This window comes from Perca flavescens, chromosome 21 (genome assembly GCF_004354835.1).
Source record: "Perca flavescens isolate YP-PL-M2 chromosome 21, PFLA_1.0, whole genome shotgun sequence".
Taxonomy (NCBI): Eukaryota; Metazoa; Chordata; class Actinopteri; order Perciformes; family Percidae; genus Perca; species Perca flavescens.
Window position 1 is genome coordinate 25,486,890 of NC_041351.1, and position 22,912 is coordinate 25,509,801.

At 38.2% G+C, this 22,912-nt stretch overlaps 2 protein-coding genes across 9 annotated transcripts in view; one reads left to right on the forward strand and one right to left on the reverse strand.

Annotated features, from left to right (window-relative positions):
- ccdc57 (coiled-coil domain containing 57) overlaps window positions 1–12,381 on the reverse strand; it is an 86,835-nt gene extending 74,454 nt beyond the window's left edge. For 7 of the 8 annotated variants that reach the window (XM_028567302.1, XM_028567301.1, XM_028567300.1 and 4 more), the window contains exons 1-2: window positions 11,874–12,381; window positions 6,975–7,094 (exon numbers count right to left, since the gene is read on the reverse strand). In XM_028567302.1, the coding sequence (XP_028423103.1) occupies window positions 6,975–7,094; window positions 11,874–11,941 (188 nt within the window). In that variant the 5' untranslated portion in view covers window positions 11,942–12,381. Of the gene's footprint in view, window positions 1–6,974; window positions 7,095–7,209; window positions 7,236–11,873 lie in introns of those variants that run through there. The other variant, XM_028567297.1, reaches the window with a different exon arrangement.
- Window positions 12,141–20,306, forward strand: slc16a3b (solute carrier family 16 member 3b). Its single transcript, XM_028567303.1, has 6 exons — window positions 12,141–12,225; window positions 15,976–16,231; window positions 16,343–16,486; window positions 17,192–17,799; window positions 18,399–18,579; window positions 19,045–20,306. The coding sequence occupies exons 2-6, from the start codon at window positions 16,009–16,011 to the stop codon at window positions 19,365–19,367; spliced, it is 1,479 nt and encodes a 492-aa protein (XP_028423104.1). The 5' UTR covers window positions 12,141–12,225; window positions 15,976–16,008; the 3' UTR covers window positions 19,368–20,306.
- The last annotated feature ends 2,606 nt before the right edge of the window (window positions 20,307–22,912 follow it).

Genomic DNA, 22,912 nt, shown 5'->3' on the forward strand with positions numbered 1-22,912 from the left:
AAACCATTTCAGGTGACTACCTCATGAAGCTCATTGAGAGGACACCAAGGGTTTGCAGAGTTATCAAAAAAGCAAAGGGTGGCTACTTTGAAGAATCTAAAATATAAGACATGTTTTCAGTTATTTCACACTTTTTTGTTAAGTACATAATTCCATATGTGTTCATTCATAGTTTTGATGCCTTCAGTGAGAATCTACAATGTAAATAGTCATGAAAATAAAGAAACACATTGAATGAGAAGGTGTGTCCAAACTTTTGGCCTGTACTGTATATTTCAATATAAATTCAAATGAAACAAGTGCTTCTGTAAAATGGGAGGCTTTCAAAGCCTACATTAGAGGACAGATGATTAGCTATACAAGCTCTATAAACAATAAAGTTAATTTAAAATTGAGATCACTTGATGAAGAAATCAAGAAGCTAGAAAAAGAAACCTATGAAGATGACACGCATACAGCAAAAATAATTACTCCTCCTTAGAGCATGACACAACAAACTATCACTATCTAAAACGGAAAACAGCCTATTTTGCCTGAAACAAACATTCTATGAGCAGGGTGAAAAATCTCAGGGACTCTCTCGTTGGATCCACAGGAGATCAATGAAGCTTTTACCCATTTCTTCAAATCACTATACAAATCAGAATCTCCTGGAGTTACCGTCCAACAAACTAGCTTTTTAGATGGTCTCCAAATACCTGCCTTCTCAGATGAAGTGAAACAGAAATTTTATTCACCTTTGTCTATAGAGGAATTACAGAAGGCTATAGATAAAATGGGAAAACAGCTGGACCAGATAGTCTCCCCATAGATATATAAAGCTTTCAAAAGGTAAATTAATTTGCCTTCTATTAGAAATGTTTGAGGAATCTCTAGAAGCTGGAATTCTGCCCCTGTCACTAAGAAAGGCCTTAATTACACTCTTACCAAAGCCAGATAAACCCCAACACAATTGTGAATCATATAGACCGATCTCTTTGATTAACACTGATGCTAAAATACTAGCCAGAATCACTAGCTTTGAGACTAGAAGTTTATCTACCAACAGTAATTCATAATGACCAAAATGGATTTGTAAAAAACAGGCAGGCCTTTCATAATATACGCCGAGCTTTGAATATCATCCACAAAAAGACAGATGCTAAAAACAACTGCATACTGTCTCTGGATGCCAAAAAGGCATTCGACAGAGTCGAATGGCCTTTTTTATTTGATATGCTCTGCCGATATGGCTGTGGATCTAAACTTTGTCAATAGATAAAATTATTGTATTGTGAACCATTAGCTCAAATTGTTACAAACAACTTCATTTCAGAACCCTTTAATCTATCGAGTGGTACGTGGCAGGGTTGTCCACTGTCCCCCCTACTATTCGTGAGGTCTATTGAACCCCTGGCAATAGCCATACATAATCATCCAGGGATAAAGGGAATTGATATTTCAGGTCAAGAACATCATATTTCATTATTTGCAGATGATATATTATTATACCTTGCAGATCTAAAAAATAAAATTCCTACTCTGATCAATATGATTAATCATTTTGGAACATTCTCAGGATATAAGGTCAACCAATCCAAATGTTCAATACTCTTCCTCAATGAAAAAGAAAGAAATAATCCAGTAATCCAACACCCTTTCACAGTATCTAAAACTGGGTTTTAATATTTGGGGATTATTCTCACTCCTCAAATAAAAAACATAGTCCCCATAACTATGCCCCATTGTTTCACATGTGAATGATACTTTGATACTAGATGGATGTCTCTCCCCCTCACAGTAATAGGCAGAATCAATGCCATTAAGATGAACATTCTCCCAAAATGTCTATATTTGTTTCAATCAATTCCTCTTTCACCCCCACCAGCCTTTTTCTCTACCATGAGGAAAACATTCACAAACTTCATCTGGAATAAAAGACGACCAAGACTTCGCTTAACCTTATTATATCTACCTTATGATAGGGGAGGTTTACAGTTCTACTAATCTACTATGGTACTTCAGAGCAGCCCAAGTTAGATCCTCGCTTTTTGGTTTTCTAATCCTTTAAATCTGCCATGGGTCCAGATAAAGGAACAAAAGGTGAAAGGGCTATCTTTGGACACAGATACCTATACTCCAACACTCCATTTGTTAAAACCACAATTACAGCTTGGTATGAGTCGCAAGAGATGGTTGGAGAGGCAAGGGATATATCACATTTTTCTCCTATCTGGGGTAATGCAAGATTTACATAAGGTACTTCCAACCCAGGTTTGGGCACAGTTTGGTTTACAGAGGATTTCAGATCTCTTTAAAGACAACACCCTCGTGCCTTTTGAATATCTGAAAGATCATTTTGAGATTCCTAGGAATCATTTGTTTAAATATTTTCAAATACAGAGTTTTTTTGTTCATTCTAAGAACCAATCATACCAACCCCCTGCTTTATATGGTATTGAAGAACTGAGGGACAATCTCAAAAGTATACAGTAAATTGCTTAAGTCATCAAGAGAGTCCTCAGACTATAAGAGAATGGCCTGGATGGAAGATTTTCAGACAGTCATTACAGAGCTAGAATGGGAAAAGGCATGTTGTCAAGCACAAACTGAGGTTAATTCAATATAACTGGCTCATGAAAACATATATAACTCCTGAAAAACTCCATAAATTTAACCCTAACATTCTGGACACTTGTATAAAATGTATGACCGAGAAACTTTGTTTCATTGTATCTGTACATGTAAACATATTAAAAATTTTTGGAATGGCATAATGGAGCTTATTTCCCACATCATTCAGAAAGAAATTCCTGTACGCCTAGATATCTGTATCCTTGGCCTCATCCCGGAGGCATTATCCTTTAGAACATATGAAAACAAACTGGTCAACCTCTGCTTGCTACACGCAAAACGTCTTATTGCTAGACAGTGGAAAGGTGTTTGTTGTCCATCTATAACCCTATGGATTAATGAACTATCCTCATGTATAGCGATTGAAAGGCTTATATACATACTATTACTATTGTTTTTTCTATTAACAGATGGCTCAAGTTTGTGAGTGGGTTGTTGGGAGGTTGGCAAGAAGCATATCTTTTTGATGTATTTAAAAACATATGTTGAAAGACTGTTGGTTGTTTAAAATCAATACAAAAATAAGGATATAAAAAGAAATAAAAAAACTAAGCGCCCACTGCACGCACTGCTCTTTCAGTTCAACACGGTCGGCTGGGAAGAACAGGTTCATCTGTACGAACATCTGTGTTATTCTCCATGTACATCTGAACAAACTGTTATCTATTATGGATAACCCCGACCACACTCTCCACCCCACACTGGTCCAACAGAGGAGCACCTTCTTTAAGAGGCTCCGACAGCTTCGATGTTGCACGGACCACTACAGGAAATCATTCCTACCACAGGCAATTAAACTTTTTAACACTTCATCATTGAGTGTGAGATAAGACTAATATACATCACACCTGCACTGAATGTACCTTGTACAACCTTGCACAATAGGTTTATCTACATCCTATTATTACTAGTGAAACAGTTGTACATTTTTGCTCCCCAACTTGCACATTAAGTTTACCTATATCTATTGAAACAGTTTTACATTTTATTTCCAAATTGTATATATTTTAAATATCGCTTGTGTAGTATTCAATTATTATTTCATGTATATTGTTTCCTATTATTTAATGTATACTCTGTATGTGTGGTGCGTGCCTGATATTTTGCTGCTGCAACACCGTTATTTCCAATGTTTTGGGATAAATAAAAATCTATCTATCTATCTATCTATCTATCTATCTATCTATCTATCACAGGGAGTCAAACAGCCTTAAATATGTGTTTAGAGAGAGACACCACACTGGGATAATATATTTATCACAACACATTACATTATATGTCATTTAGCTGACGCTTTTATCCAAAGCAACTTACAATTGCTATATATGTCAGAAGTCGCAAGCCTCTGGAGAGACTAGGGGTTAAGTGTCTTGTTCAGGGACACATTGGTTGATGTTTCACAGTGGGATTTGAACCCTGGTCTCCTGCACCAAAGGCATGTGTCAAACTGCATGTGTCAAACTCCACTGCGCCATCCCTCCCGTCTTCTTGAGCACCTTTCTAAATTGTTTTTGTAAATGTAAATTCCTTGTATGTTTAAACATACCAATAGAGCTGATTCTAATTCTAGCCGATTAACTCAAAAGGGTTGGTTAACTCAAATTTAAAGAAACATGTTATGTCACTTATTTACCTTTGACTTATTTTATATGTGGTAGGTATCTTTCTATTCAGATATTAAGTTTGTATATGTGAAATTTCTTAGATTTCTGCCTCCACCCCAATACAATGAAGGTGGTTAGAATTTAGTGTTTGGGTCTGACGGCATTCAAATAATGACGTTTAAACATTTCAGTACCATAAAATAGCAGTGTGTCTTTCCAGATACAATGTCCTGGTTACTCTTGATAATCCACAGACCTCCATTGTGTTGGGTTGGAAGCAGATATCTTTGACACATATTACAAAACCGGTGCAAATAAACCAAAGCTATCTGCATGCATTACAGGTAGGTGAGGAAATAGGTTTTGTTCCTTGGCTTAACCCCTTTAAGAGTTCAAATGTTAGTGAATAACCAAATAGTTTTTAATTGTGTAGCAGCAAATTAAGAAGTGCTGCAAGTTGCCTAGAACCTTTATCTACGCTCCAGTGTGTCATAAACATGAATTTCCCCGTTCACTCTTAGAAGCCCCTTTTTATAGTTGGAGGTTAAAAGGCATAGTAGTTTTAAAAGATTTTAAAAGTTTTCTGTCCCATCAACACACTTTTTAGATACCTACAAGTTAGGAACTATGTCCACCAAAACCTTCCTAATTTTGAATCCCTCCCTGAGGAAAGCAGGGTTTATAGTCTTTTGCTTGGCCCGCTGGATTCAAAACACTTGATCTCAGATTTTGTCAAGGTATTTTCTGAACAGGTGAACTATGCCACCCACTCTTTGAAGAAAGTTTAGGAAGAGGAATTGGGTCTCCAGTAGGGCTGGGCAATATATCGATATTATATCGATATCGTGATATGAGACTAGATATCGTCTTAGATTTTGGATATCGTAATATCATGATATGACATAAGTGTTGTCTTTTACTGGTTTTAAAGGCTGCATTACAGTAAAGTGATGTACTTTTCTGAACCTACCAGACTGTACTAGCTGTTAAAGCACCAATTGTCAACCCTAGAATATTGCCGCAATTTCGATATGGAAGTATTTGGTCAAAAATATCGTGATATCTGATATTCTCCATACCGCCCAGCCCTAGTCTCCAGATTCATGATATTGTTCGGGAGGAGAGCCTCAGTAGAATCCAATATTGTTCTATTAATGTCAGACATCACTTAATCCAGTTTAAGGTCATGCTTAGACTTCATTATTCAAAAACTAAACTACATAGAATATATCCTACTGTTTCCCCTTTGTGTGATCGATGTAAGTCAGCTGACAGTTCCTTAACCCACCTCTTCTGGACATGTCCAAAATTTTATGTCCTCTGGTGTGGAGTATTCCGATATTTTTCTGAAATGTACAACTGTGTGTTCATGCCTGAGCCAGAGGTGGCACTATTTGGCTACTCCCTGTCTCTATTGACTCATAGTCAGCACACCATTATGTATGGAATGTTAATTGCAAAGAGACCGATTTTAAGGCTTTGGAAGTCAGAAGCAGTGCCACTCTTCAAGACGTGGCTAACAGAAATTACCTCTGTCTGTTACATATGGAGAAAATCCAATATCGCATGATGGACAATCTTAAAAAAATCTACAAGATTTGGCAGCCATTCTTACACCATCTTGCTCAATTTGACAGAGACCTTGAACAGTTGTGAGATTCACAATAGACCACTCGCCTCTTCTTTGATAAATTCTGTTTTAATTTAGAGTACCAGTGATGCAACAGTACATTTCATTGTCTTGAGTAATACTTCCTCTTTTTCTTTCCCCTTTCCTTTTCATTTTGGCATATTCTTTTTACTTCTAATCTTTGTCCCTTTGTATTATACTACTTGTAAAACACTTAATAAACATACTGAACAAAAAAATTTACAACAACAGTTTACTGGAGACTTGATTAATCAAATTTTTCACACTTAAGCAGGTGAGGAAATTGTATTTGTTAACATGCAATTGCAATTAAACTCAGTGTGCTTTAGACAAATTCAAGAAACAAACACGATCCACCCAAAGACTCATTCCACAGACATATGGTGGACACAACATACATACATAATTAATCAGAAGCCTGAACATGGCTTAGGCCATGTTTGACAGCAAACTAGGACTTCAACGCCTAATGGGTTGGTTAAATGGCAGAAAATGCATTTGATAATCGATTACTCTTAATTATTTTATGCCTTTATTATAAAAATGCCTACGAAACAATGGAAAAAACCTGCACTCTGCTCTTGCTATAGCATCACCTTTTATTTAGAAAAACTAACGTTTCGGTCCCTCCGGACCTTCATCAAGAGTATCTCAAATGACAAATAAAGACGGGTTTAAATACATTTCTCCGCTCCCATTCTGTGTCTCCAGGTGTAGGACAATAGGCAGTCACTTCTCAATGGGAGTTGGTCAAATGAATGGTCAAATAAAAAAAACTGAATTTGAAGATGTTCCCTGAGGCTCTGGAAAATTGTGATAGACAACATTTTTTGATGTATCACAATTTAAAAGATGCACAAATAACTGAAATAATCAACAATCAACAAATAAGTGAAAGTAAAAATAATTGTGCTGCAACCTGACAACAAACCAAACAGCTACATGTATTTCCTTGTGTCTTGTGAAAGTCAGAGAATGGGGTCCATTGGCAAATCCTACATTTCTAAAGTATTCTAAAGTAAAATATTTCCAGCTAAAAGCTGAAGTGCAAAGTGGAATTTCACATTTACTGTTATCCTGATGTGAGGTGGACGTAGACAAGGTACCTGAGGGAGGAGTACTCCTCCTGAGCCTTTTTAAGGGAACCCTCCAGTTTATGAACTCTTGCAGCCAGCTGGGTCTCAAGGTCTCCAAGTCCACTGTCCCCATCTGACAGCATGGTAGAACTGGAATACACATAGCATCAACAATATAGGTCATCATGCATTGCAACACATAGTACTCATTCTAATTAGGGATGCATCAAGACCACTTTTTTTAAGATCAAGTACAAGTACTTACATTTGGATACTTGCCATGGAAACGTGTCAACACATCTGACAGCACAACCCAAAGTGTAAAGGCTAATTCATGCTTCTGCATTAAATCAACGCCGTTGGTATGTACGTAGGCACGTAGAGACACGGAAAATATCTGCCGTAGCCTGGCGTGCACCTCTCAAAAAATGTAACTACACGTCACGACGATGCACATCTACCTTTCATTAGTGGTTTCAACATGTCCTTGTTCACTTTGCCCTCGGGGAATCCCCACCGCCATCAAAAGTGTTGTTCCATTTGTTTGAAAAACTGAAGTGAACTTGGTGAGATCGACCCTCAGAGAGCTCAGGGAGCAATGTGAGCAGAGATGGTCACCTTAGAGGTGGATATCACCCAAAATGCATTGCAGTTATGCATTTGGTGAAAGAACTATTAGTTTCCTCATTGTTAGCTTGATATTTTACTGAAACATGAAGGCTATTATAACATATGTTATACACACACACACACATATATATATATATATATATATATATATATATATATATATATATATATATATATATATATATATATATATATATATATATATATATATATACATACACACACATACATATATATACATATATACATATATATACATATATATAATATAAACTTCATATTGTCTGTGTGATTTCTTTCCAACATTATCTGTAAATGCATGGAAGAAATTCAGTTTTTGCTGGCTATAGCCTAAGCATTAACATGACAAATCATGATGCAGACCAAACACTCTCTAAATCAGAAACTCATGCAGCTGATTACCAAGCCTCATTGAAATGAGTCTGCAGGTGTGTATGTGCAAAAAGCAGTAATAATACTTTTTATAAATATTTGTATAGCGCCTTTCATACAAGAAATAGGCCTACTGTATAATAAGAAAAAACAGATAGAATGAACAAAAAAAACGGGGATTGAATGCCATAATTAATGGAAATAAGATAACACAGCAGTAGCTGTCAGTGGCGGTCGATCCTTATAGTTTTGGCTGAAAGTGGTTCCATTTCAATCCCCCACTTTGCCTACGTGCGACGGGTGCTGTTACGTTAGGGGACTGAAGGAGGGCATGTTGAAACACTAATGAAACACAGCTTTTGTTTCTCTCACGATGCCTCTAGAGTCAGTACTCGCTCTACCATACACTCCCCAGGAACACACACATGCCGGCCCTGCTATTCTCTTAAAGAGATCGACGTGTGCACACATCAACGCATAAGTATAAACTTACGTAGGCTATGGCAAAAGCTCTTTGTGGAGCCTCCACAGAACCATAGGACCCCCTTGAAAACGAGATGCTACATCTCAAGGGGTTATTCCTAATAAAGAATTTCTCACAAATCAGACTTAAAAGAGAGGCTCACAGAGTTCTGCAGGATCTGCAGTGATAAAATCAGAGGGATTGAAGAGACTAGTGTTGTTCAGATGAATAATGAACATTATACAATCAAATGAAGATTGTGTGGGTATATCACGTTTGGGAAGAGGCACCTGGTTACACAGAGGTATAATTTTTGTGTTGTCAAACGATTACAATATTTAATCGCATTAATGTCATAGTTAACTCGCAATTAATCGCACATTTTTATCTATTCTAAATGTCCCTTGATTTCTTTTTGTCCCATTATTTTTTCTCATTTTAATGCTCTAATCAACATGGAAAAGTGGATTGGCTTGCTTTGTGCTTTTGTCGCCTGGCTTTGACGAGGGGGCGGAGAATTTGCATCAGCTGTGTGCTTGGCCATCAAGTGGTATTTCAGACTGGATGTGCTGCAATTATAACTCAGTTCACAATGACAAAACACACAGATCACTTTGGTCTTGTCAATGGAACCATTTGGCAACTTTTTAAGAGTAAACTTTCCATTCAGAATCTTATTGGCATCCATTTCGGCGTCTTGCACTGGCCATCCACTCAAAATGTAACGTTAGCCTACTACTCTTTGGCCGGCTTGCAAGCCTAAACAAGTGTGTGCCTGTTGTTTTGTTTCCAGTCTAGCTAGATCCGGCATGGTGTTGTAGTTGTTCTAATGTTACTAGTTGTTGCAACAGCATGTGAAAAAAAACTACAAAGTTTGCTAGGCCAAAAACAATGTTAATCTGGCAATAAAAAAATTGACGCCATTAAAATGGGCATTAACGCTGTTAATAACGCATTTAATTGACAGCACTAATCATTTTAGTTATTAGAATTACAGCAACACTATACTTTCCAGCTTGAGTTGAGCTTTACAAAGATCTTGCTATTAGTTATATAATACAAATCAAGATCTCAGTTAACAATGTGCCTTATCGTAATTTAAGTTATAATGATGAAGATCTCGGTTACCTTTAGATTTCCATGTACGATTCGAAAACGTGCTAACTCTGGGCCACACTCTCTGACAGTCTAATGACTTGATGTAAATTGATAGGTTAACGAAACCGACAGAGGAAGTTGTTTACATATGCGCTCAATGTTTGACAATTCTAGTAAAAGTGGAAAACCAGTTGCTGGGTATTTTCCTACCACTAGGGAGGGAAGGATCGCAAAATACATGCTTTTCTTTTGAAATTAACAAGTTCTTTGTTCCTTTGATGTGCTATAGTTTATATACTGCACTGTGCAATCAGGTTCAGGTTCAGATGGACTGTTCTGGGACACCACAATGTACTTGTTATCCGCTCACGTCAGGATGGCTATGATATTTAATAGTTAATACTTATGTCCGTGGAGGAGGGTCTGGCTACTTCACATAGCATTCGGGGATAAGAGGAAAACATGCTCTGGTTTAATGGCATTTCTTTAAACCACTCAGAATCGTCATGGGCGGCACTAAGCTCTGCACACAGCCGCTGCAAAATAGTCGTGCAAGAGAAAACTCAGATTGGACGGATAGTCTAGCTAGCTCTCTCAATTTACCCTGCAGAGATCTGAGGAGCTGTCAAAAATAGTCCTCATAAATTCACTGAATTTAAAATTCCAACACAAAGAAAGCAGTAGGAAATGGAAAATTCATGCATCCGGCGGAATTTCCTGCGGCACCGGGACAATCCTGGAAGTGGAACGTCAAGGATATAGATTACTACTACCACTACTACTACAAGCCACCTACATCAGAGGTATCTTGTTACAATACTTGATACTTGATCATCAGATGTATCAAAATACAAAATACTAGTATGAGAAAATGTTAAAATACCAGTAATTTGTAATTTGATTCTATACAAACTGATAATCACATTTGAGGCATTTATGACGCATTTCAGTTCAGTTTGTTACACATTCACGTTTCCATTAACAAATGTTATGGATAGTACTTGGAACTTTGATTACCACCTCGGTTGAGCTAATTGAGCCAATACTAAAATATGAAGTTAAAACAATGCAGACCATTGATTGGAATGTACCGCCAATAGTGACCCGATATCTTTTGTATTCACTTAACCCAGATTAAAAAAATGGCAACCCGCAAAACTACATCGAAATTTACAGTCTTTCAGATGGCAATAAGACTGAGCATTTAGCATATGCCTCTTCCAAGAGCGATAAATATAAGTGCAGTAGAGTAAGTGCATTTCTTAAACTTTACAAGCAACCAATTGCAAAAAACACAAAAAGTACCACTCTCTCCTTCTGCCCCAAACCAACAACCTAAAAAAAGTGTTTTCCTTTGTATACCCCCCAACACTGCAGTCCAGAGGAACGCAAATGAAATCTGGTAGTTTGACTGTGATAGATAACCTGTGGAAGCAAATGGTAATGCTGCTGGAGGGTTTTCGGTTGTCTCAACCTCGGGGCTTGCAGCTTCGAAATATATAGTTAGCTCTGATTTTTGCTATAGATGTGACTCCCATTGCTCTTTGATTTTTGCGTTTTTTAACTCCACTTTCATATTTATTTCAAATTTCCACTTAAAAGACGAAACTGCCACCATAGATCAGCAACTCATTCATTGGACAATAAAGACGGGGCTCCCCACACCCACACAACAGTCGGGAGTACCACAAAGTCAAGCATGATTTTTTTGTTCTGTCTTTCTTTTTCCGGAGCCTCATGGGCCCTTTCACGTCGGGCATTAAAAAGGCGGTGCCTATACCACGCCAAGCATCAAAGCTTGTGGGTGGTTGTTTTTAAAAACTCTTTGTACCTTAAAAAAACACAATACTTGAAGCCAAAAATCACATTTTGGACCTAAACTTTTACACTTGTCACATCATGATGAAGTTAGTGGATTGGTTTAACGGTTTTAATTTATATACATGATTTATAATCTATATTTGTGATCAAGCAGTCCCTCATTCCAGATCAGACATTTAAACATCATGCCATTTAAACAATTTGCCATAAAAATGGATATTAAATGTGAGTTAAGTAGTGAATGAAAAAAGATCACACAAAACACGTTTGTGGTTCAATCTCATAATAACAATTAGCAAATAACAGGAGGATGTGACCCTTTCTGAGTAAATTAAAATGGATTGTCTGAGGTCTCGGTCAGTAAAGTTGTGATCATGTTAGCAAGTCATCTGGCAAAGAACGAAGCATCCGAGTTCTAGGTAAAATGTTTGGTTTACACAAAATAACAGGTGCAAATAACGCACATACACACACACACACACACACACACACACACACACACACACTTAGTATGTTTAACTTACCACAATACAGTAGCTTTAACGTTAGCTTTTGTAGCACTCAGCGGGTATCTACAAAATGATGGGCTCATAGGTCTTCAAATGCCTACTTCACAGTCAACACTATGTAGCATTCAAACACAAGACTATTTAACGTTAGCTAATAATATAATTTAACGAGACAAATTAGTCAACTAAAACTTTTCCTTTGTGAAGGAAACAGTTTCCTTGGCAACGGTACGTCTGTCAAATTGTTCCCCAGCTACAAGGATAGACAATAGTTCCCGCACGCCGCCGTATGATAAAGCCAGTGACGGAAACGCGCTCACGCAGTTAATGTAGAAGCGCTTCTGAAGGTGGGAGACAGCATCAGCAGGTATCGTGTGATAAGTTTTTTGTTTTTTAATCAATGGTTTATGTTCGTGTTGTATATATTCCCTGTGTTATGCGATACTCTGTGGCGAAACGCCAGAGTAACAGATCTGGACATAAAGGCTGAATGTCAGGCGAGTAAAAGAGGATATATCCTCCTTTTATAATAGGTAATGCAAATACTAATCGTTATAACGATTAGTATTTGCATTACCTATTATAATTGTGTTAGATATGCTTAGCCTCTGGACTGTGTAAGTTGTTATAACATGTTATTATTGTTCATGTCGCCTGATAGTCATTCAAACTAAAACTTTTCAGATCAGGCATCTGGCCCGGGGATGCACAGTTCAGAAATATCACTACGCTTCCATCCTCACGTAGGCTACCGGGGTCTGTCCGTACGCACCGTGATCCACATTTGTCTGTCGCATGTTAATAGAATGAGCAGCCTCATCCACTACACAACACCCCAAAAGGAAGCTGACTCAGTCTAAATCTATGACTTGTAGGCTACTCAACCAGAGTGATGGTTGCTTAATAAAATTGACATATATTTTGTAGGCTATACGCTCAGTATGTGCACGTTTCAGAAACTGCTCTGTGAGAGATAGAAAGGCTAGGCTATAAATGCAAAATAATACCGACACAGTATCCTGAAATAGTCTTTTGTCATCCATCTAACCAACTAACAAGACAAACTGCGACCAGAAAGTCCAAAAAGAAAAGTTAGCGTAGATCCGGAAGTTATTTCCTACAGAGAGCGTTTAAATCGTCGTTTCCTGGGTGATACAGTCAGAATGTGATGCAGAAGTACCCGGACTGCCTACGTGCGCTCGGCTGCATACCTGAGGCTGACATCATCACTTCTCAGTCTTACTAAATCTTAAGTAAAACGGATGAGTCCGCTCATCAAGTCACTTTTGGATGGGCCTTTTAATTAAAGAAGTTAATAGTAGACATATGCCTATTCTACTGTTTGCCTTGACGGTTTAACTGGTAGCCTACAGTAGTCTCGGTGAAACAGAAACGCCTATGCTGTGGAAGGCGACTATAGCGCATCTGGTAGCAAACTAATTACAACACTTTTTACATCTATAGCTAATTATTTACCCACGACAGTTGTACAGTATGCCCCGGTGTCTCGACCACAAGCTTTTTATACGCGTTTCACTCAAGTCTCAGGCCGGCACATACTGGATGCGTGGCTTGTCCGTTTTTATTTCGGCTCCCAATTAGAGCTTGCACACTGCCTGCGTGACACGCACGTCTCAGGCGCGGCGAAAACGCGTGCATGCTAGAAATAGGACCGACGCCTATTTTTCACGCAACACGCAAGCGTGTTGGAAGCGTTTCCATTCAAAATATAATAGGAAAAGATGTTTATATGTCATTTTGACACAAATACATTTCATAAATGACATTTGATGTTTGAAGGTCTCTAGGTTTTGATATAAATGCAGATAAATGTAATTTTAAAAATAATAAATAATTATCGATTTTCAAATATTGCACCTGTCAATACAGAACGAAATATTCTATTGCCTATTTTGCCGTCAATACTGCCGATGTTGTCTAGGCAAGACCCGCCCTTCAATAGCATTCACACACTACTATTGGCCAGGCGTCCACGCTTACGCAAGGTAATACTGTAATCCGATTTGTTCAGGTCCTATCCCCTGACCAACAGGCTATCCTAAATTTAACCACTCGAGGTCAATGCCTAATCCCGACCTATCGAGCCATAGAGCTGCTTCGTAGGGCGGGACTTGCCAAGCAGTTACTTAGGTTCTATAATAACGCATCATGTAGCATATGTTAATTAATTGCGGAGAGAGATAGAGAGATCGACTGTTAGATTTAATTTTACCCTTACTAAAAGCTATAAGCCTAATAGCCTACTTCATTTATACTTTGTAAAGAAAGTCCTACTAGTTTGTTACTGTAGGCTACTTTGTGCTTCTCCTTGGGGGTAGCCTTTACTTAAGTGGTGGTGGTTATGCTAAATTGGCACAACCCTTCACAAACTTTAAGTGTAGCCTACTGAAATATACCAGTGAAAATCATGATTTATGAGCATTTAAAATACACTTGATGTACAATATTATATCGCCAGTGTGTTGAATATATACTTTAAAAAAGCATTAGAGTTCATTTGGTATTAGTGTTGAAGTGTATTTGGGACACACTTTTATCATACTCATTACTGTTATTCTAGCATGCCTCTATTATATTTCAAATTTATTTCAAATGCACTTCCTGTCTGTATTTGGCATACTTTTAAATTGTGCTATTATAATGGTATTAATACAAATTTATTTATAGTTAAGTTCTATCACAATTTAAGCATCAAAAAGGCTTGTACTTAAAGTAGGCCTATAATGTTATTATACTATAATGTAGAGTAGAAGTGTGTTTTTCTGATACTACAGTACCTGTGTGCTGTGCTTTAAAATTAACTATGCTTTGTGTATTTAAAAAAAGCGAGTCAATCCTTATAGACCTCAATGTTAAAATGCCCAACTTTACAGCAGCAAAACATGTTTGGTCTCTGGCATCTCCATACCCGATGTTATTTTCCACTAAATCACAAATCTGCACTCTCCTGAGTGCACTTTTCTAGTTCTACAAATATTTATTATAGCTACTTTAAGTCTTTTTCTTAAAGCAGCTAAAATTGCTATTTGACAATGTAAACAGCTCTGTACTTCTTGCTGTTTAGGAGAAATTTGGATCTTTACAAAATAATATTTTCTCCCTTGGGTTCATGATAGTGGTATCTCTGGCTTTGTTGTTTGTTTCAGTAAAAACAGTTTGCTGTGTTTGTAATGGTAAAGTTTTCAAGAGTTCTTTGTTGTGTTCTTGTTGTGTCCTTGTTGCTTCAGTTGCGATACCTACTGATTGGTTACACAAAGGTAGGTATATACAGCAAGATCACTTTGGCATCTTCAAGAGGATTTAAATACAACAACTACAGAGAAATAAATATAGTTTAGTAGTAAAGAGTTTAATCTCTTGGCATAGTGTTGCATTCATTATAGATATATGTAAGACACTCTTCTATTTTTACTGACCGTGTGTGTGTGTGTGTGTGTGTGTGTGTGTGTGTGTGTGTGTGTGTGTGTGTGTGTGTGTGTGTGTGTGTGTGTGTGTGTAAGCAGGCGGAATTCAAGGGTCTTATTTTAGTATGGGTGTTGATACTTGTCACTCCTGACAAAGTGCTGCATGGGTCACACTGGGGTCATGGAAGGTCTCGGTGATGTTGTTTGGACAATGGGAATTCAAAGAAGGTGCCATACTAATCTCTGTGTCTCTGTGTCTCTATATGAGCATGTGCTTTATGTTTGCATAGCGGTACCTCTCACCCTTGTCCCTGCACTACAGATTCCTTCTGGTTTATGTTGCTGCTGCACAATGGACGGTGATCTATTGGGAGTAGTGTGAATCTCCCATATATTCCTCATCGTTTTGAGACAGGATGTTTTATGTTTGTTTTATGTGGGCGTTAAAGGATGTTTCCTGATCAGAGATAACTCTGAGATTCTTTACGTCCTAAAATACCTTTCATCTCTTACATTTGGTTGCGATAATGTTATAGGTACTGTCCCTGATAAATAAACAATAAATATATAAAAATAAAAAATAACTTAAGTTTTTGTAATGTTTCAGGACATTTGACAGCCATATGATATGATATGAAATTATATGAGAACAAGTAAAAGGATACATGTGTGTTTTTACCACTTGTTTACAGCCACCGATCTCAACATAGCAGTTAGAGAGCATCATGGGAGGAGCAGTGGTTGACGATGGACCTCCTGGGGTGAAGGCCCCAGATGGTGGCTGGGGTTGGGCAGTGTTGGCCGGCTGCTTCGTCATTACTGGCTTTTCCTACGCTTTCCCTAAGGCTGTCAGTGTCTTCTTCAAGGAGCTGATCCGAGAGTTTGATGTTGGCTACAGTGACACTGCCTGGATCTCATCAATACTGCTTGCCATGCTGTATGGCACAGGTAGACAAGGATAATACACATGTGATAGTGATGAACTGTTAGCATCAACATGCTAAATACCATACTTCACATTTATACTGTGTACTTATGTATTGATTTGGGTTTTTTTAGGACCTCTGTGCAGTGTGTTGGTGAACAGGTTTGGCTGCCGACCAGTAATGATGGTTGGAGGGCTCTTTGCCTCACTGGGAATGATTCTGGCCTCCTTTGCCACCAGTATCATACACATCTACCTCTGCATCGGAGTTATTACAGGTAGAGTCACAACATACGTGCACATATTGGAAAACACAAACATTTAATAACAACACGTGCATCATCCATATCCATTATGTTAAATCAGATGCAGATTAGCTGCTTCTTTTTTATTGCTCATTTAATACACGGCAACAATATTGATGAGTCCTCACAAAATATATCAATAAACAAGGTACCTAAATTTCAACCAGTTCCTAACACTAAATGTAGTAATAGTAGTCCTAGTAGTTTGCAACATTTGTATTTTCAACCCTGTAACTATTTTGTCAGTCACAATCAAAGACTGTGGTCCACAGCAGCATATCTTGACAAGTGGCCATTCAAATTTGCTATGGATATTCTTGCTCCACAGAGGCGAATCTGGATATTTTTTACTCCTGGGCTTTCCTTTAGTGCCATCATCTGGGCAAAATCATTGGTGCACAAGAAATATCCAAACTGACATGCTCTTCAGGAGAAGAACCTGAGCACTCTGAGAGATACCAAATACCAATGCATAAGGCAGTCACATGCACTCACATACCGTTGCGGCCGGACTGGCTTAAAAACAAAGAACATAGAAGATCAGATTACAACACACACATAGGGAGTCTGGTTTCATTCTCTGCTCAGGATGCCATGGTCCACTTTATCTTTACATAGCAAATTGTGTTTTGCAAAAATTTATTATTTCTGTAACATTGCCTGTATGTCTCTCCTCAGGTCTGGGTCTGGCGTTGAACTTCCAGCCGTCTCTGATAATGCTGAATCGCTACTTTAGTGAGAAACGTCCTTTAGCCAATGGCTTAGCAGCAGCGGGCAGCCCTGTGGCACTGTGCTGTCTCTCCCCACTGGGACAGATTCTCCAGTACCAGTATGGCTGGAGGGGAGGGTTCCTCATACTAGGAGGCATTCTGCTCAACTGTTGTGCTTGTGGTGCCCTCATGAGGCCCCTGTTGCCCCCTAAGAAGCCGCAGTATCTTGAAGAAAGCACTCCCACAGCTGCAGAAGAGAAAAAGCCCCAGCCAAAAAAAAAACTTTTGGATTTCAGCGTGTTCAAGGACAGAGGTTTTCTCATCTATACCGTTGCAGCATCTATTATGGTGCTGGGCTTGTTTGTGCCCCCTGTGTTTGTGGTCAGCTATGCTAAAGGCCTCGGCTATGAAGACACAAAGTCTTCATTGCTGCTCACCATCTTGGGATTTGTTGATATGTTTGCTCGGCCTGCCTCAGGACTCATAGCAGGCATGAAGTGGGTACGGCCCAGAACTGTCTACCTGTTCAGCTTTGCTATGATCTTCAACGGCTGCACTGACCTTATAGGATCACAGGTAACAATGCATTGAGTTCTATATGACAAGGAGAATTGAGAGGAACGTGTCTGTATAGATGATATGCAGTTACTGCACAAATTAGCTAGAAACCACATCTGTTGCTGTTACAGGTCAAAGAACTTGACCGACCTAGCTCTTTTTTTTAATTTGATTTATTAGACAGTAACAGAAATAAATGCATAACAAGATGCCATCACAGTGAAATTGCACATTTAACAGAACTGTCGAGGATAACACAAGAAAGTTACAAACTTATTTCCATTGTGGTCCTCGTTGTAGTCTGATAAAGATGTCCAATGTCCAGCTCTTAATGGGGAAAATATTGGAAAGGAGAAACAACATGGAATTAAAAATGAAGAGATTCTGTCATCTTATGTACAGTATATAACAATCAGGCTGGTAAAAAAGTTCCATAGATGTCAGTTCATTAACATAAAAAAATGAATACTGTAGATTAGACTGATTGTATAGTTAGGCTAGGTTACTGTATGTTGGTACCTTTAGTCTCTCCTGTTCAACAAGGCTTATTTTATCACCTGTATTTTCTCCATAAACCAGTTGTCATATTCAGAAATCTCTGGTTTCTCTACTTGCAGGCAACTAACTATGGAGGTCTGGTGGTCTTCTGTATCTTCTTTGGTATCTCGTATGGCATGGTGGGAGCGCTACAGTTCGAGGTCCTCATGTCTATTGTAGGGACAGAGAAGTTCTCCAGTGCCATAGGCCTGGTGTTGCTGATGGAAGCCTTTGCTGTACTAGTGGGACCTCCTGGAGCAGGTCAGAGCATGGAAGGAATGCATGTGAATGTTTGTGACCGTGTTATGCTTACAGTAAGACTCATCATTTTCAGTTTTTGGCAATTTTGAACAAAAGGAGCTTTAAACTCATTCTCATCTAGACTTAATGTGCCAGAGCATCCACACCTTGTTGCATTTTGCCAGAAGATTTTTTATTTTTTGTCCATTTAATGACTATATAGTGATAATTGAGAGATGACAAAAAATGGAGATATATGTAGATGCAACAAAGTTCCCCAGCTAAATTTAAACTGGGGATGCAGTGGTTACAGTAGAAAGGTTCTAGTCCAGAAAACAATGTAGTTTTGAAACTACTGACGTTGCTTCTCAGTCTTTTCAATATTCTCCTTGTAGTATCTGGTCAAGTAAAAGTGTTTCACTTAATTGAGTTCAGCTTGATGAAAACCAGTAACAGTCATGCTAATATTCTTGTATTCTCCACCAGGTCGCCTCTTGGATGCCACCCATCAGTACATGTACGTCTTCCTGTTGGCAGGCTGTGAGGTCACACTGTCCGCCTTTGTCATCGCCATAGGTAACTTCTTTTGCATTAGCAAGAAAAAGGAAGATCCAGAGGTTAATATAGAAATGGCTGTGACTGATGCAGAGAAGGAGGGGCTGAACTTTGGGAAGGAAAGCGAGGAAGATCATGAAGGTGAAGAGGACCCAAAGGAAAAAGTGAATGGAAATGACAATGCCTTGAAAGCAGTGGAAGAGGTGATTATGGTTAAGGAGATGGGGGAGAATGGGGGAGAAGACACATTATGATGAAGAAAAAGACTAGTGTTGAGAAAAAAGAAACTGTGCACCAAAAGGATATAAAAAGGACTGAGGATGATGTGTGACACAGAGAAATAGTAGCCACACAGAAAGTGAGGGAGGATGAACAAAGTAGGGTAAGAAAAGAGGGCTGTTATATATAATGAAAATCACAGTTTGATGTAATGGATACAATTCATGAGCAAGAACTGGGTTTGTCTGAATTGTTCTAATGCAACATTTTGATCAGAGGCTGTACATTATGTTTGATCAGTTAAAAAGTTACCCTCTAGTTTAAAATGCAACTATCCCTTCGGGCATGAAAATGTCTCACTTTACTGTCAACAATTACCAGCTTTTCTGGATAAAATAAGGTGTTATTTACTGCTGTCAACTCAGACCCACAATACATTTTAGAACAAAGAAATTTTATTCCAGTTTGCTTACCTTTACTCAGCACCATTTTTTACAATCATTCAGTTTTCACCATTCAGGACTATTCCACTTTCCATTTCCTAATGATTACAAATACGTTGATAAAAAAACACCAGTTAAGATCCACTTACTGGCTTTTTCTTGAGCCTTCAACCAAATCTCACAGCCTTTGTAACCAGATGGGGTTTGCTTGGTTGTCATCATGTGATCTACTTTAACAAGGGATGTCCTGTCTTTAGGGTGTACCAGCAGAGATATTAAGTGGCAGGCTAAGTGCTGACTCCTTGTGACTTAAAAAAACAGTCTACCTAGATGTTCTGACAGGTAAGGGAGTCCCCTGTGATTCTCCTGGTTGTTACAGATAAAAGGGGTTAGAATCACCCTCCAAGAACACTTAGTGACAGAATTGAAATGCTTAGGTCACGTGATGACCACTCAGCAAAGCTCTGGAAAAACCTAGTAGGTGGACATTGTGTTAAGAATATATTGTCAAAATATAATCAAGAATGACAATGCATTTTATGTATCAACAGATCGACAACTCACATTTGAAAATTGGTTAAAAATTAGTAAAGTAAACTATTTAATATTTAGGGCACTCAACATGGACAGAGTTTCATACTGTAGCTGTTCACTTATTGCTGTAATTTAAAAGTCTGTTTTGTTGTGACTGCTGTGAGCTACTTTTTGAGACTTCAGCCAGTTGCTGTCAGACCCATTTTTCTGTAGAATACTTGAACAAACTTGAATTGTCAGGATCACTGCAATGCATCGTCGTTGTAAACTCAGCTGATGAAACATGTCCTTTGTTGACATCACTACTCTGTAATGGTCTGCCTGCCTAATGCTATAACACTGGGATCTGCTGTGTAATGTGTCTGTATGATGCCAGATGCTGTTATCCATGTACTCTATGCCCTCCGTGTATCTGTTCAATCTTTTGCTTTACACTGAGAGCAAGCACAACTTGCAACAGAAATCTATGGCAGAGTTATTCCTCAAAGCCTTTAGTGTCAGACAAGTTGTGTTATTTAAAAAAATGTAAGAAACCAAAACACAGCTGATGTGTTTGAGAAGTGTGTTAAAGGACAAAGTTCAGTTTCCTCTCAACAAAGAATCATTTCAATAAGGATCGACAAGAATGCATTTTCAGTACCCATGGCAATATTGCAGTTTGACACATTGGTGCCAGTTCATTAAGGGCAATAGCTGTGACAACAAAGCATGTCACGCAAAATGTCTTTCACATTCAGTGCAACATCTCTGCCCACTGCACTGCTTTCTGTAATAACTCCACGGCTCTGAAGGGGGCAGACTAATTTATGGGAGCCCAGTTCCTGGACCAAGCCTAGAAGCCATACCTACATATGAGCAAACATATAATCAATATTACAAGTAATTCACAGCTTCAAAATTATACAAATATGAAAAATTTTAACATTTATACGTCCCCATTGAATGGACATCAAGTAAAATATGTCAGATGATGCCCTAGCCCCCTACATACTGTAAAGTACACTTCTTTTGTTCAGAACATTTGAAAGGGAACAGGGCTCACTGGACAGTACACCATAGCCTGGAGGTGAACAGACAGAACACCTTGCCAGCTAACAGGGGAATGTAATGGCAAATTTACATTTAAGCATGATTCTTTATATTTTTGTCTTATTTCTGTTTAAGTTTTTCGCACAATGCTGAAAGGGAGTTTATCTCATTCCCACATGTACATTCTGATTCTAACTAAGTGAGAATCACTGTCTGGAACATAATGTGAGCAGTGTTTGTCTGAACAGTTAGGGGCTACAAGGTCACCCTAAAACTATCTCTAGTTTTCCCATGCCAGTTGAGATGTAACTGGGGGGGTTAAAGTCATACAGGCGAAATGGTTCCGAGATGTCTCCTGTGTTTTTAGATTGACTTCATGTATATCAGATTGATTGCCTGTGAGAAATGCAGAGTCATGATAAGCCGAGTGTGTGTGTGTGTGTGTGTGTGTGTGTGTGTGTGCTGTCACTCTGAAGATGTATTTAAGCTCAGTGTTCCTGTTCACTCATTGAAGAAACTTTTCCACATTGGGCTGCTGTCTGTTGTGAAATTTATGTTCTTCTTTTTGATAAAATACAAAAACCTAACTTTTGCAATTGTCTTTATTTTGTTTCACTCTTTAACTCTCTAAAATTCACTCCTGCTGCAAAAGAAACTTCCACTACAGGAATACCAAACTTCCTACACCCAAGATACCAAAGCATATTTTTGGTATGTATTCATGGGTTCAACTAGCACTAAAGCCTTCAAAGTTAATGCTAAGGATCACCTTTAAAAAATGCAATGTACTTTTTTAGTTAATACAAATTACTATATACTTACTGAAGAGAGCCATCAAGGGTGGTGGTGATAATTAAAACAGAAAAAGTTATTGGTGGGAGGAGGAATTTAAAACAAATAGCAGTGAAAAACATTATACCCCAACAACTACCCATAAACACATGTGTATTTATACATATATATATATATATATATATATATATATATATATATATATATATATATATATATATGTATAAATACACACATACACACACACATACATATATATATATATATATATATATATATATATATATATATATATATATATATATATCTGAGCTGAACTTTGAACTAGTTCATGTAGAAAGTGAACTTTCCAAACCCTGCACATTGGGCATTCCTTCTGGTGAAAGACCATGTAATGCATGACACCGTCGCCAAGCTGTGTAATAATATCTTTTAATACTGTGCATATATCACCAAGTACAATTTCAGTTTTCATATAGTTTGTGTTCAAAATCTGCAGTGAACTCGACCGCTGTCATGCGTACAGAGCACATGGAGACACTGCGGTAGCTGCAACACTCGGGTTTCCAGCAGCTTGAGTGTAACCCATTAGCCGCAGGAGCAACATGTTGCCACTCGCAATATCTTTTGTTTGTGACCCCGCTGGTATGGCAACCCAACAATATGGTTTCTAACCTCCACCTCCACCACTAGCATCTCAATTTCAGTGTCCAGAAACAACCCTTCCTTGTCTTTATCTTCCACTGGGTTATTGCCATGATACACTGTAAAGAACCACTGAT

Coding starts and splice junctions, on each gene's coding strand:
- slc16a3b (XM_028567303.1), top strand. CDS start 16,009: ATGGGAGGAGCAGTGGTTGACGATGGACCTCCTGGGGTGAAGGCCCCA. Junction 17,800..18,398: donor CTGACCTTATAGGATCACAG/GTAACAATGCAT, acceptor CTCTACTTGCAG/GCAACTAACTATGGAGGTCT. Junction 18,580..19,044: donor AGTGGGACCTCCTGGAGCAG/GTCAGAGCATGG, acceptor ATTCTCCACCAG/GTCGCCTCTTGGATGCCACC.